At 40.8% G+C, this 15,857-nt stretch overlaps 1 protein-coding gene across 1 annotated transcript in view; it reads left to right on the forward strand.

Moving 5' to 3' along the window:
• Positions 1–15,857, forward strand: part of LOC124416957 (ALK tyrosine kinase receptor-like) — a 251,107-nt gene that overhangs the window by 220,773 nt on the left and 14,477 nt on the right. The window contains exons 7-8 of the mRNA XM_046939073.1: positions 7,742–7,873; positions 9,406–9,506. Coding sequence (XP_046795029.1) covers positions 7,742–7,873; positions 9,406–9,506 — 233 coding nt within the window. The remainder of the gene's footprint in view (positions 1–7,741; positions 7,874–9,405; positions 9,507–15,857) is intronic.

The following is a 15,857-nucleotide window of genomic DNA, read 5'->3' on the forward strand; positions in this document are numbered from 1 at the left end:
GGTTTGGCCTGGAACCATCTTGGAAATTATTTAAAAGCTTGAAGTGATAGAACCCTGCTTTGTGTCATGACTTGTTATAATTTGAAATATTTGTTACTGATGCATGCTGAGTGAGTATTAAATTCACTTCCATAGAAATAGCGACATCGCTGCTGATCTGTAGCTGCTTAGAACTAAGAATGCTTCGTATTACTGGTATCAAAACCTTCTAAAACCTAAGAGCTTTAAAACAGGGCTCTAAACCAGAATCACAGAACAGTTAGAGTTAGAAGAGACTTCTGCGTCCCTCTGATCCAAGCCCTGCTCAAGCAGGGCCGCCCGGAGCTGATTGCCCCAATCCACATCCATGCAGCTTTTGAATAAGGAGATTCCACAACATCTATGGGCAAGCTGTGCCAGTGTTCCAGCACCTGCACAGCACAGAAGTGCTTTCTGATGTTTAGATAGAACTTCCCGTGTTTCAGCTTTTCCCTATTGCCTCTTGTCCCAGCACTGGGCACCATTGAAGAGCCTGTCTCCATCTTCTTTGCAGCCTCCCTTCAGGGGTCTATAGACAGTGATAAGATGCTCCCTTACCTCTTCTTCTCCAGACTAAACAGCCTTAACTTTCTCAGGCTCCTCTTGTAGGAGAGGTGATCCAGCCCTTCAATCATTTTGATACTCAGATCTGATAATGATATTTCTATTTTCCACACTTAAATTGAAAATACTTACGAAATTATGACAATCACAGAATCATGAAATAGGTTAGGCTGGAGGAGACCTTGAAGATCACCAAGTTCCAATGAGTAATGGGTAGGTTTAATGCATTTTCATGTCATTGGAAGTACAGAGACATTATGTACTCTTACTTAAAGTGGATTGGTTATACGTCCAGGTAGACAGTTACGTTCTTAAATGGTTCTGTCTTGTGAGAGTAACCCTATCTATATCAGTGAGAACAGTAGAGCTCCTTCTGCGGAGCTGTGTTAGTCATGGATGCAGACTAAGTACTATCATAGCATAGGGCAGACCTAAAAGAACGTGATTCTACTTTTGCTGTTTGTGAGGATTTGTTTGGCTGCCTTTTAGCCATATGTGCAGCATTCATCCATAGCTATTACCATAAAGCAGTATAGTACCTTAATGTCAGCAAAGGATTTACTGAAAATACAGAAAAGGTAAAAAGTAGAATATATTTAACCACCTATTTAGCAGAACACTCCCCAGCTTGAGAAGACCTCACAGCTTGTTTTCAGCCCCAGGTGCTGGCAGCAAGACACGTTGCTCCCAGCCAAAATGCCCAAAAGACACCATTTTCTACTACAAGCAACAAAAAAGAAAGGCTTGCAAGAGCTTGGGTTGTGCTCATACACTTAAAACCCACTCAGTTTTGTTGCTGATTGCTCTGCTTCTGTCTGTTTGTTGTGTTGAATGTTATCACAGAATGTCAGGGATTGGAAGGGCCATGGAAAGATCATCTACTCCAATCCCCCTGCCGGAGCAGGAACACCTAAGCTTTATTGGCATAAAACTTCTTACACAAAACGGAAAAATGATCAAATGTTTTAGATGTCAGTTACACCTGCATGGCAGCCCAACACAAAATGTATGTCATCTTTCAGCGTTACAGTTGTTGTTTTAGTCCTGAGTAACATGGATATTTTCAGCAGCTTTCTGCAGGTGTGGCAAGAAGTGATTCTGAAATATAGAGCAGGGAAAGGGGTTTCCCAAGAACTTCTGCTTACAAGAAAGAGCTGTCAGAAGAATGTGTAGCCATGCATGCAGCTGAAAATGGAGCTTTTCAAATTACGCTTAAGCAAAGGCTTCCAATTTTGAGCTTCAAAAATATGTTCTTCGGTTGTTCTTTTTTCCTTTCACAGTCTTTTAGCTGCTTGGAATTATTCCTTCTCCCATTTCCTCTTTCTTATTTTTTGTTTTTTTTTTCTTGTCATCTTATCATTTGATTCTTACTCCTTTCTTAACTGGAAAAAGCTCCCTAAACCTGCTATTTGTCAACATGCCTTTAATTATCAGTGGCCAATGAAAAGTCACGGTGCTTGTTCTGCAAGCAACCAATTAGTCTTTGTAGAAAGCATAAAATCAGACAGGGATGACCCCTGGAGAAAAGCGTATTGCTGTGTTGCTGTTTGAGTCATAATCAAATAAGCTCACAGGGGGAAAAGACAGCTTCAAAGAGGCAGATGTAGAGATAGATGCTGAACCGTGTTGATTTGGGATCAGACTTACAGATCTAACAGACTGATAGAAATGCCCCACTGGAGATTATTTTGCAGAAGCATACTTTACAGATATATGTTAAGACTTCAGATAGTGGTGGTCTTATGTCTTTGCTGGTAAATTCCTGATTATGAATTGTAACTTACTGGAAAAAAAAAAAGAGAGAGAGAGAGATTCTTTACTAATACAGATTGGCAGAGCTCTGCCTTTATCAAAGAGGAGCATTTGTTTTAGTAGTTTTGTACTTCTCTTATTAGGTAACAACATCTTGGATTTTGGTTCAAGAATCTTTTGTTGCAGGGCAGTAAATCTAGAGAAGTTGTTCTACTGAAACAAAAATGCATATGCTTTTGTTTAGTCTAAAACTATCATAGAATCATAAAGGTTGGAAAAGACCTCCAAGATCATCCACCTACCAGTATTTCCCATTGAACTGTGTCCCTTGAACATCTCTAGGGTCGGTGACTTTGTTAGTTTCTGGGTCAGGTTCACCAGAAACATTTAGCCTGGGAAAATATTGGTTGATCAAGCAGAGCATGTAGGAAATTTGTGGATGTATTTAAAAAATATATATAGTAAAAATCAAAGTGTTGGTAGTACGTTTATTACCTGGAGACCCAGAACTTAGAGGATACACTCAGGATGTGACAAACTGAGGACTGATTCTTTCTTCTGTCTAAATGAATTTGAACCCATATTCCTGATTTCCATGGAAAGTTTCCAAAGCAGTGTGGTCTAGAATATACAGTTTGGAAGAGAAAGGGTTATTCAGTGTCTCCTGGTCTTGCTCTTCCACATTATATAGGCGTTACTTGCAGGAAGGATTGAGAGTAATATCCTCTGCCTTGCAGATGAATTGCACAACCACTGGGTTATAGAGTAATTTTCACTCTTGGCCTCACTGAATATGTAAGAATGTTAAACAAATTGGATTAGAGCAAACAGATGAGGTACGAAAGACTAGTATTTGGTTCACGTTAGGAGTGACTCAAACTGTTCTGTGTAGTCAGATAAGTGCATACACACAGCTGTCAAGAGTCAGATGACAGGTAGAATAGGAACCCGTAAAGTTTGAATTGGAGATAGCACAAGCAAATGGCAACCAATAAATAAATAAATAAAAGTGCAGATAAATAATTCTAGAGGAGCCAGTTTACTTTCCAGGCAAGAAAAAACAACAACAGTGAATTCATATATGTCCTCCAGATAGATACAGGCAGCAGAAAACAAATGATCCCCCTGCAAACAAATGATAAAGCAGCCTTGTTGCATTGCAGTCCTCTTAAGGTTCTTGTCTTTCATGCATGCATCCTTTTGCTCCTTTCTTGATCAGAAGCTGCAACTCTAGCAATGAATTTTAATTTCTGGCAGTTCTCAACTTGTAATACTTTCCATCATTAAAAGAAAACTCCTGATGACTGTATTGAAATGTATTTTCCTTTTCTCTACTTCATTTCTGATAGAATTTGGTAGACAACTTTGGTAGCACAGAGACAGTCATTGAAAACAAGCTGACATTTAAGATTCATGTGCTTCTTTAAACTGTTTGAGTTGATGCCTTCTGAGATTTTCTCCTACGTTTGGGAAAGGTGTGTACAAAAAACTGAGTAATCTTTTATGTTTTTGTCCTTTATAATGCAGGTCTGGAACTTCACTCAAAACTTTAAGCTGTAGTATCCCCTTATTGATTTGCACCTGGTTTTGAGTCAAGAGCCAGCCAATAATGAGCCTGCTCCAGTTGCTTCATAAATTATTCCAGTTGCTTGTTTGTTTTTCTGCTGTTAAAGGATGAAAAAAATTGAGGTAAAGGTGGTTGTTGTTGGTTTTGTTTTTTTAAAACGAACAGACAAAGCCACTTGAGTTTACCTCTCATGCAAAATCATTTAGAAGGCTTGAAGATAAGTGGTTAAAAAAAGTTTAATACCCTTCAGCATCTCTGTTTCTCAAAGAAGAGCAGAGACTTGCATTCTCACAGTACTTTTGTCTTGATTGGATTACTTTATTCTCTGTCCCAAATCTACAAGCTCTTGATTTTAGGGAGTTCTAAACCTTTTGAAATTTCTTTCACCAGTGATAATACCCAACATGACCTGCTGTTTCAATAGGCATAATGACTGCTCCATTTTACTTGTTTTTACAATAAAATTAGGTTAGCTTTCCTTCATCAGTGCAGTGTGAACACTGATGCGAGTTAGAAGTATAAGCATTCAGAACATTGAGAAGTAGATGCTGACAGAGGAATGCTAGCCAACGTGCTCTTCGTGAAGCAGCTATACATACAGCACTTACGATTCCATGTATTTGAAGTAAGAAAGAGCAGCAAAGAACATTGCACCGGTGCACAAGACATCCGAAAATTCATAAAAGATTAATTTGTGGAGGAGCAGTCAAATTTCTGGGGAAGTGATAGCTTCTTATTTATACCCTTACTTGTTCATCTACAGTGAGCTTTTTCCGGCTTCCAGGCAGGGATTACTACTTAGACTCCTCCTGCTGCTCTGACTTCTTTACATCAACCTAGATAATGTAGGGCCGTGAAATGAATTCAGCTGGACACCAAGCCAAGCTGTTTCAGTAGGAATTCAGGACACATCATAATTTGTCATTTTCTTTGGATCTCAGCCTCAGGCAGCACAGTGCAATATAATCAAATTCTGTAGAGGGGTAAAGCACAGGGAAGCAACTTTCAGCTTAACTGCTCTACATTTACAGACCAGGCTGAATGAATTGGGAGATTTTTTTTTTTTTTTAAAGGAAGGACTTGAAAAAGCCTCAACTTTCAGTTTTTGATCTTTTCGTAACAAATTTGGGTGACTGTGGGAAATAAAAAGAATAAAATAAACCTCTCACCTGTACAATCAGGTTCTGGGTTCAAATTTGGACCTACTAAAATGCCACAGATAAGAGATTAGTTTCAGTCACCTCTGTGAAGTGAACTTTGATTCAGGATCCTGGAAGTATTCCTGGTCTAGACAATGCAGTTATGTTCCCCAGCTCTTTTCTCAGGGTAGACCAAGAGGAAAATGAATGTGTCGCTGACAGTGAATTGCCTATTGAGGTATGTACTTGCAGTCCACAAAGCCAATTGTATCCTGGGCTGCATCAAAAGAAGTGCAGAAAGTTGAGGGATGTGTTTCTCCTTCTGCTCTGCTCCCATGAGAACACACCTGCAGTGCAATATTTGGCTCTGGAGCTCCCAGCACATGAAGGATGCAGAGCTTTTGGAGCGGGTCCGGAGGAGGCCGCAAAGATGCTCAGAGGGCTGGAGCACCTCTCCTATGGAGATATGCTGAGAGAGCTGGGTTGTTCATCCTGGAGAAGGGAAGGCTCTGGGGAGACCTCATTGCAACCTTCCAGTACTTAGAAGGGGCTAACAGGAAAGATGGGGAGGGATTTTTTATGGGGGAATGTAGTGGCAGGATAAGAGATGACAGTTTAGGTTAGGTGTTAGGAGGAAATTCTTTACTCAGAGGGTGTTGAGGCCCTGGCACTGCTGCCCAGAGCTGTGGGTGCCCCATCCCTGGAGATATGGCCAGGTTGAGTGGGCCCTGGGCAGCCTGAGCTGGTGGGGGGCAGCCCTGCCCACAGCAGGGGTTGGGGCTGAGTGGACTGTAGGGTCACTCCAATCCGAACCATCCTGTGATTCTATGTATAAATGAGTGCTGAAGCCCGGTGAAGAGGTGTTTGATTGACAATGCAATCTTAGACAGGGAATTCTGATGATACTTAAACATTTTGAATTATCCGGGGTGTGGATACTGATTCCTTGTTGTCTGGTGCCCACTTTATAGAGAGAAAGTTTTAGAGGGAAAAATTCGTCACGTTCATGAGTTCAGGAGCCTCCTCGTCTCATAGGGAAGCTAATGAAATTCCTGGTATCACCTCACCAGCAGATTCTCTTGCTTCAGGAGCTCGTAGTTTATCCTACTTTTAGTAAGTCAAGGATTTTTTTACTCTGACTTTGACAAACAGTTGAAAGGAAAAACTAATTTCCCAGATATGTGGTTTTATAATGTGTTTACACATTAGATTTATTTTTATCTGGCAATTTCAAACAGACTTCTGGTCTCATTTTCTTTCCTTTCAAGAAAAAATAATTATAAAAAAAAAAGAGTTTTAGGGGATGTTTGGGGGTACAGAGAAGGAGAAATAAATACAGGCTAAACTGCTAGAGCAGATTTGAGTACATAACTGTAAAAGCTGTGAGAAGTCAGGAATATCATCATCCCTTTTATACCTACATCTGAACAGCCCAGCACTTCTTCTACCTTACTGGAAGAAAGAACAGCCCCACTGAGCACCTGCATTCAGGGGCTTTGTACTGCCACACCCTAGGACTGCTTTGTCTATATTGAAGGATAAAAGCAATCATCATTCTTCTTTACATCTCTTCTGGCATCTTTGATGCGTAATGGAACTCCATATTTAAAGTGCATGTTTTTTTTCCCGGGCTAGCTTTTCCCATAAAAAACACTTTGTGCCCTTTTTACTGCTGGGAAGCTTCCCCATACCCAGCAGAGTTGTCAGCTACACCCTGGGCATAAAATCTGTATTATAGATCGTGAGTTATTCACTGAAAGTGAAAATCTTGTTGTAATGCTGGTGATTTTTACATGACGTTTTACAAGGCTCGTTTTCTCTGAGGTTGCTTAATAAGGTCAGAATCTGCCATCGTGCTGAAGAGCAGAAATGCAAAGGTAGGACCTATCAGCAGTAGAAATTAGGCAATGTGTTTTTATCAAAGATGATGGGAAATGCGATCTTGGAAGTTTCCAAGGAATTGAGTGAATTGTGGCACAACCTGTGGCTCAGATGTGCTTTACACATTCTGTAAGAATTTGGAATGTAGACAGAGGGTGATGGAGAAGGTATGAAGTCGTGCTGCTTTGAATGCAATGATTATTACTTTAAAACTCCTTAATTTAAAGGCAAATAGCTAACGTGTCTCTTTGTTTGGAGCTGGAAACTTGCCTGAAATCCAAAGCCAGTGACAGAACGAGTGGGCTTCAAATCCTGAAAGTATAGCTTAAAATAAACTATTTTCTTCCATTCATCTCACCAAACATCCACAGATGCAGAAACTGAGGTATAAAAGGGTTTAGTGCTTTACCTCATTGGAGGCACTTCTCACAAAGGGGAGACAGTCATAGTGCTAAGCTGGGCTGGCTACAGGCATGAAGGGGAAGCATAACAGAAATTATCACTGCCCAGGATTTCCCCAGCAGTAGAGGCTGGATAAATACCTGAACGCCCCATGATGGATGCATACTGAAATGCGTCATATTCCTTTGATTTGTCTGTAGGGAGGCACTTAATCACAGTCCTGGGCTTGCCTCCCTTACCCCACTGTCCCTATGGTCAGGCACATGCATGACTCCACATAAAAAAAAAAAAACAGCTATGGGGGCTGTCTGCATGTCCTCGGTAGCTCTGTAAGAATAGTCAGCTTCTGCGTGTGCCCAGGTGTCTCATCCACAGCTCATTTGTGTTCTTCTGTATGTGTGTTTCTCTCCATCTTTAGGAAAACTTCCCTCTGGCTTTTACTGTTCGTTCGAAGAAGGGGACTGTGGCTGGATGGAGGGCTCAGCAGCATCCCGTGCTTCTCCATGGCGAATTGGGAGCCTGGAGTACAACCGTTTTCCTTCAGTAGCAGGTACGTTAAAGTACAGAATGCAGAAAGCAGACAGCAAAAAAAGATAAGCAAATGTTGGGGAGGTTTCTTGTGTGCTTACAGATTCAGCCTTCAGTGAAACAAAAACATCTTTCTGCTATTTGTGCTTTGAGCAGGACTATCCTGCTCACTGCCCGTCTTTAGAAAGAGGCTAGTACCTCAGATTTCCAAGGCTGACACCAGACAGCAGTCCTGCCTCCCTCTAGACAACTGCCTGTGAAGTATTCATCTGTGTGCCCCTCCACCACACTGAACTGCTTATTTCTGATTTACTTTTTCTGTGTCTATTTTGCTTCTTTATTCCTTTCACGCTTCCAAATTACCCTTCTCTTTGCTCTCTTGTCCCTTGAGTTCCACTTTATATATATATATGTATATGTATTTATATGTGTGTATATATATATATATACATACACATATATATATACATATACGTGTGTGTATGTGTAGATATAGATATATATATATATATGTATATATATATATATTTTTTTTCATACTTGCTTCCTCTATCCAAATCCCAGGATTCCTAAGCCTTCTTGTACAAACCATTGAAGGTTTATACCATGGGCATTGAACTACTGCTGGTTGAGTTTTGGTATGCAGGCTGTCTGGCACGATAAGACTTTTCCTAATGCAATAATGTAAATCATTGAAAGCATTTATTGTTGAGGCACAGAGGATCTTAATAGGATGCAATAACAGCAGAGTTAATGGTTTATAATCCCAACACTGGTTTACATAGTTACATCCATTGTTAAACATAGAGTGAGATTCTCTGCTTTAGAGTGAACTGATACAGACTACAGTGCAGCTATTCTGATTTATGCCACCTGATGGTTCAGCCCACAGTACTGCAGACCACAAATGAATAGAAGCAAAGGTAAACAAGAAATCAAAGGCCCAGAAAGAGGTTACTATGGAGAGATGGCAATAAAATGATGATGATTCATGATCTATCTATGCTGTAGAGGCAATTTCATTGTAAGCTCAAATAACTAAGATCCAGGTAGTGGCACCTTCCTGAACTGCAGGGCAGAACTGAAATATTGCAAGATACACTTTTTGGTCTAGAGTTCTCAAGGAAGAACTCTAGTGTTACTACTGCCTTTGTTCCTCTGGTTACAACTAATGTTTAAAGTAGCAAAAGTACTTCAAGTTGCATTAATATTGCAGTCTTGTTATTTTGTTGCCATTGTTTGGTTTTGTTTTAATGAAGATGAAGATTTGTTTCCAAGTTTGTTTGGGTTTTTTTGTGTGTTGCAAAAGATGCTAAATCACCCTTTCAAGAAAGATAAATTGGAAGTTGTGAAGCAATAGAAGGTCACTGTAGGAGAAAGGCAGTCGGGCTGCCCGATGAGAAAGTGAAGCTGCTGCCCTACAAAACTGAAAAATGTATTTTCCTGTCTGACATCCTGCTGTAGTAGCAGCCAGCTTACATAGGCTTTAAGGAAGTTTCCCAAAACCAGAAGGTGGGTTCTGCAGTTTGACCTTCTTCCTGCTCTTGTATCTAGATTATGCACTGATCCTTGACACCAGCAAAGCACCAGCAGGAGCAAGCACCGTAATGACCAGCGCTACATTTCCAACCCCTTTGAGGAACTCCCCCTGTGAGGCAAGTCATAATGTTTTCTTTTCTTTCACACTTTAAAAAGCTTTTTACTATGCCTGACTCTGGTTTTCAAATATAGGCACTAGATCGGTAGCCCAGCAGCCACTTTCCCTGTGGTTTGTCTTTGAAATATACTTATTTAATGTTCCAATGTGCAAAGAAAAGAGGTGGTTGTCTGCTCGAAATGCCACTAAATGTATACTGAGAAGCTTGGCATGTCTTGCCCTGATTGCATGATCCTACATGATGTAGCAAGAGTTTCCATAACTGGATGTATGAGCTAAGGTAGGACAGACAGCATTGCATAAATGCAAAGAGAAAGAGGCTGACTGCTTTGTATTAGCAAAATCCAAGAAAATCCACTCAGAAAATACAGTGTGTGTTTCCTCTAGCTCAGCTGGGATTCAAGCTGGCAGGCCTTCATCAAGTTGCACCTCAAACCCATCGCTCCTCACAGAGGCCATGCTGTTAGGAGCACATGAGTTACCAGCAGTGGAGATAGATTCATACAGAATGAGCCAGATTCATAATCAAGCAGAAAAGCTGTTAATAGTCACAATATGTTAACTCAAGCAAGTATATCAACATTCATTAGATAATTGTGCACAAGTAGTTGTCATTTCTAAATCAGTTGTATTTAACCCTTAAACTTCTGCTTAGAGAAAGATATCATCTCTGTCTTTTTATCTGGTCTATAGCTTCCCAGATTACATCATCACTGATTGTATTTATGGTTTACGATTTTGAGTCACATCTTGATTGCTCATCCTGATTGCTTGGGGAAATTGATTCTTACAACAGACAAAAAAAATCGTCCCTCTTCCACTGATCTAAAAATGCAGAAAGGACAAAAAGGGATACATAAGAAAATCCTCTGGAATTAAAATACTTGAGTGTTTCTTTTGCTTAAAGTTTGGTTTGGTTCTCTTCTGCTGTGTATCTCAGTACATACAGCAAAGCACATCTGTGTTTGCTCTCTTGATATATTCATGTCCTCCTTCTTTAGGAAATACATTCTACCTTGTTTTTCCTCCCTTCTGTGACAAAGGCATATGCAGGTTCTGAATATTTTAAGACCTTGTTCTGCTGTGGACCAGCAAGAGCGAGTGTTTTTCATCATCTACCTGCCACAGGAAGCAGAGTGAATGATTTCCCAATATGTTTATATTTTTACCTTGTGTATACAACAGTGCACATAATTAAACTTGCCGTCAGGGGAGAAGCTGTCGTGTATTTCATCTGCTCACATGCCATCCCACCTCCGTCACTCCCCTTGGCACTTAAAAGGCATCCGGACACATCCAGCATTGCAGCTGTTGGTAATATAGAGTAAAGGAGTTTGGCAAGGGTTTTTGTCTCTTGTCTTTTCATATAGTGTAAAAGGTTCTCTTCTCAATGAGCCCCCGGTGGCTTCAAATTCTATTTTACTGGAACAATCTTTCTGTGAGCAGAATAATTTGATTCCACTTTTCAACACAAGAGGAGAAAAGAGATACTCCCGCACACGCTTGTTCTTCCAATAGGTGCCAACAAGCTCCTGTGCAGTGAAGTAAAGGTCAGAAAAGAGGCTGTGAAAATGCCACGGTCCTATCCTGTATTTTTTCACCCTCAATCACTTCCCAACTGAACTGACTCAAGGTTGGGCACTAAAAGATGAGTTTTCTTCTGCCTGTCAGTGCTGACAGCTCCACCTGGCATATTGCAAACAGGACAAGTTCTCTGGCAACTGAAATCCCACTGACAAAGTTCACTCATGATTCACGTGATAAAGGGATCTGAGCAGGTGTGTGCAGATTAGATCCATCTATTCTTCTGCAGTCAGATCAAGCCATAAACTTGCCCTCCCTCTTGTATTTGGTGCAGCTTACATGCTCCTTTAGGTATCTGCCTGCTCTCCTTGCGTCTTCACTTTCACAGTGGTTAGTTCTGACAGCTTGTTTCAGTCCAGCCAGATAGATTTTCCTCAGACTCACAGGCGGCACGAACACGTGTAAGTGATGGAGGCTTTCCTCAGGCTGATCATTTCCTATCCCTCCTCCCTCTTGTATCTGATGTCTGCCCCAGTGTCAGCACAGCCCCCTCAGTTAACTCCTGCTGGTGGGGTTGAATGCGCAGCCCCACCTGCACAGTTTGCTCACCTCCCTTGGGTGCATAGAGCACACCTGCCTGAGGCACTTATGGCCTTATGTGGAAAGTGTGAGAGCAGCAATGATGCCAACAGATGTCCACAGTTTGCTCATTTTTGACAGCCCTATTTCCTTGCTACACAGAAGAACTAGCCTCATTGCTTCCTGAAGCTCCTATTTTTTCTCTTATCAATTAATTTGCCTGTATTTTGTTGAACGATGTTAGAAAATTACATCCAATTATCTGGCCAAAATGTCCATGGAAAATGTCCATGGAACCAGAACTTAATGCTGATAAGGGAACAGTCAAGCAGTCTATGGTGGTTGCCAGCTACAAAGAGTCTGAGACCCAGCACCTACTGAGAATCTGGATGGATGTTTGCAGCAGTAGTGACATAAAGCACTGAGAGACTCCAGATCCTGGATGGTCTTTGGCTTAGGTGTTGCTGCTGAGTACAGGATAGGCACATCCCTTCATCTTTGTGTTCTACCATGATGTGCTTTCCTTTGCTTGAGCTCAGTCACTAGAGACATGCTGGGCTGCTTGTGTGCTGTACTCCTCTAGCATTTCCCATGCCTGATGAAAAATCAGCCTAATCTACTCTGTGCTGCCCCACATACATCAAAAGATGAGAACAGAGTTAAAATCCACGCAGGAGACAGAGTCATAAACATAACCTGTACTTTCCCACACGTTTGGGATTGGACCTAATGTGCCTCGCACTTCGTATATAGCTTCGTGTTGCACTTTGCCCCTGTTTGTTTTGAGCAGCTTTATATTTTCATTTTCTTTGTTCCGCAGTGCTTTTGGCAGGTCGGAGCTGTTAGTTTGTGATGCTGCCCTTTGTTCTTGGTTCAGTTAGTTTTTCTTTTTTGTTACTTTATTAGATCTTGGCTAGAGTATCCTGACTTCAAAGAATCTCCCTTGTTTGCCGTCCAGACAGTCTTTGTTACCTTTTTCATGTTGCACGTTTAATAGAGCCCTCTGCCCGTTGACCCATTAACAGTGTATTTAATGCCCAGTGTAAATGGAAGAGGGAAACTGGCAATTCTAGTAAATCTTGGGAGAGTGCAGGAAATGGTACATGTTGTTCACAAAGAGATGCTCTGAGGTGACCAGCAAGGGTGAGCACAATGAAAAAAAAAAAGAATCAGAAAATCATTCAGAAACCAGATTGAGACAGTAATAAAATGGAAAATATTTTTAACCCACATCTCCAAGTTCATCAGGAGGAAAAGCATGTGTGATTGAGCCCAGAAATGCACATAAACTCTGAATTAATCCAAATATTGCCCTGATTTGAAGGCAAGTTTTGTAAAGGCTGAACAATAGAGAAAAGCATTATTCTCCCTTTCTCTTCATCATGTCATTCCACTCCTCAGAGCAGGAATCGGTTGGCCTGCACAGGGCTGAAAGAGCAGAGGCTCACAGGATGGTTGGCCATTTCCTCATTTTAAAGAAGCAGTCCATATGTCTGTCATCAGTAACTGCACCACAGACTGGGAATTCAGGAAACCACATTGCAATTCAAGTCCAAGGGAAGTGCTGTCATCTCAGACACCACCCATGGCAAAACTAAATTACTTTGCCACAGCTGATATCCCTTAGGTATACACAGTTCCCAGATTAGAATGGCCACCTGCTTCTCAATACTTATGCAAAGGTGTCAGAGAGCTGACAAAAGAGTTTTGCAGATGTCAAGGAAGCACTTTGTGTGGAAGCTATGAACTCCATTCTGGCCTCCCACATCTGGACAACATGGCAGTCCCATCTTCTTCAGTCCCAGAATTGTTGCTGGGCAGATGCAGAGTCACTACACTGACTTTGCTTTTTATTCCATTTTTCAAAGGTGTTCCCCAACATCTGCAGCCTCAGGCATCAAAGGATGCTGTGGTGCTTGTTAATCATAAGTCGTGCACTGTGTTTTCCCCAAGTGTTTGGGCTTCTGTCATAAAGAGATATAAGACCAGGCCCAAGAATACTGCATTCTTCTTAAGGGCTTGGTGCAGTGTGTACCCGGCTGGACAGCAGAAGTTACAACCATTCTGAGAGATCTGATTTTGTGGTGGGTCGTGACTGTTACTGCTATCTGAAAGTCACTGCAGACACATGAGCAGTCTGGAAACTGTGTATAGATAGGCTGCACTTTGCTCAGCACAAGAGAATCTGATGGACCTCAGTGCCATATCTGAAAATTAAAACCCTTGCAAGAGGTTTTGGTGTGGGCTGTAATACAGGAGGAGAATAACAATAGAGATGGTGTTTCCTGGTTTGTGATGAACTTAAAATTAGCTTTAAATGTCATCATACTCATAGAAGAGAAGCTCGCTCTTTGCAAGTGGGACTCCACTGTAATTGGTAACGAGATGATTTCATTTTCATTAGATCCTGCTTCAAACGTTTTAAAGGGTATAGCTGGGCTGCAAAACAATGAAAAGAGATCCCTGTGAAAGAGCTTTGTGCCTTTGGCCATGTTTAAAATAATGATTTTTTTTTTCCTGATGCAGTTTTGACATTTCAACTAGCTATTCATGTAAGCCTCCATTATATTACAGAAAGAAGTACCAAACTGAGCCAGACTTTTTTTTTTTTTTAACCTGAAATTACTTTTTGAATGTAAACCCGGTCTCTGTAGAAGATGGACATAATACGTTGATGTAAAACAGCATAGCTGAAGTTTGCCTTCTCATTTGGGTTATGAAAGATGGGTTTCATGCTCTGTGGTTATTAACTCAGTTTTCTTTCCTACGCAAAAGTGTTGTATTTTTAAAGCGTGTAAATCAATAATTGAAATAATTCCTTGAGCACATTCTAAGCCCCATGCTGGCAGCAGCAAGGCACGGCTCTTTTTCTCCTCTGTTCTTTGAGTTTTAAACAACTTAGAAGTGCACATGTTAATAACACTGATTCACAACCTCTACGAGCGTGAAAAATGCAACACAGATATGCCTCTGAGCGCATCCTTTCATGTGCTTTATTTTGCAAAATGTTGTTAGCATCTTTTTTATTGTAAGTGCTGGTTTTAATATCTGTGCAGTTCATGGACTGTCTCTGTTCTTTCCAAAACTGTTTCCTCAGTTGCCACCTTGCTGTTGTGTCGCTGGATGATGTATGAGATCTGAAATTTCTCAGAGGCCTGAGAGCTCCACAGTGCTTTAGCAGCAAAATTACCACCTCTTTCTTTCTCTTTTGCTGTTGTTTTTATTTTTGTTTCTTCCTTTCCAGAAATTAATGTGCTTTTATGCAGTTCTTGATTTTATAAAAGCATCAATAAGAAAGAATATGTGAATAAGTAACATAAGAATCTCTTCATGGTAAAATACAAGCTTCCCTTTCCTGCATAGGTATTTTAAAGCTACGTGATCAGATCAGTTATTAGTTGTCATTTATTGGTCTTATTGGTCTGTTATTGGTCTGTCATTTACAGGAGGTTTTTGCTTGTGTATCCAGGTCCTAAGCAAATGCAAAACTCTCAGCAGACTACAAGAGAGACTGATTGTGCACAGTTGTTGATCTCACACAACAACAGGAGTTAAGCTTGGCTCATCTTTCTTATTCTTAAGCCTTAATTGTTGAGCAGTCAAAACAGGTGATTCTACTTATGCTCAAGAATGTCTCCCTTCTAATGAGAAGAACAATATTGCCAAAGTGATAAACTTCATGCCTCAAACATAGTTCATATTAATGTACAAAACGTACTGGGACTTGCCAAAGGTATCTACAGACATTGTTTAATTGTGCATAAGCTACATTCCATCTTGAATCTTCGGTTCCTATTTAACGATGAGATGCTTTCCAACTTTTGCTTTTTTTCCCTTCATTTCTAAAGTGCCTGACCTCCCATTGATCAGGTATGGATTCACATCTGAAAACAACTTCTGTTGTTCCCTGTCCAAAGAACATAATCCACAATAAGCTTTATCTTTGCTAAGAAAATAAATCTGTTTTTCAAGAATCCACAGTTCTGATCAGGAACGTTACAAGCAATTCTTTCACTAAATATTACAAATGGGGGGGAAGGATGGAAGCAGGAGAGCTAAATCATGTGCCATCTCTCAAGATGTAAGTCTGTGTTGCAGAGCTGGGGTGCACGTAGCGAGGGAGCAATGCAGTGGGATCTAATTCGGGCAGTTCCTTGGAGAGCGAGGTGCGTGTAGGTTTTCTTTATCTTCTTAAAAGTACTTTACCCTACACCTTCTTCTAAGCGTGTTTGTTTCTTCCACTTCT

The sequence above is a fragment of the Gallus gallus genome, chromosome 3 (assembly GCF_016699485.2).
Source record: "Gallus gallus isolate bGalGal1 chromosome 3, bGalGal1.mat.broiler.GRCg7b, whole genome shotgun sequence".
NCBI classification, from domain to species: domain Eukaryota; kingdom Metazoa; phylum Chordata; class Aves; order Galliformes; family Phasianidae; genus Gallus; species Gallus gallus.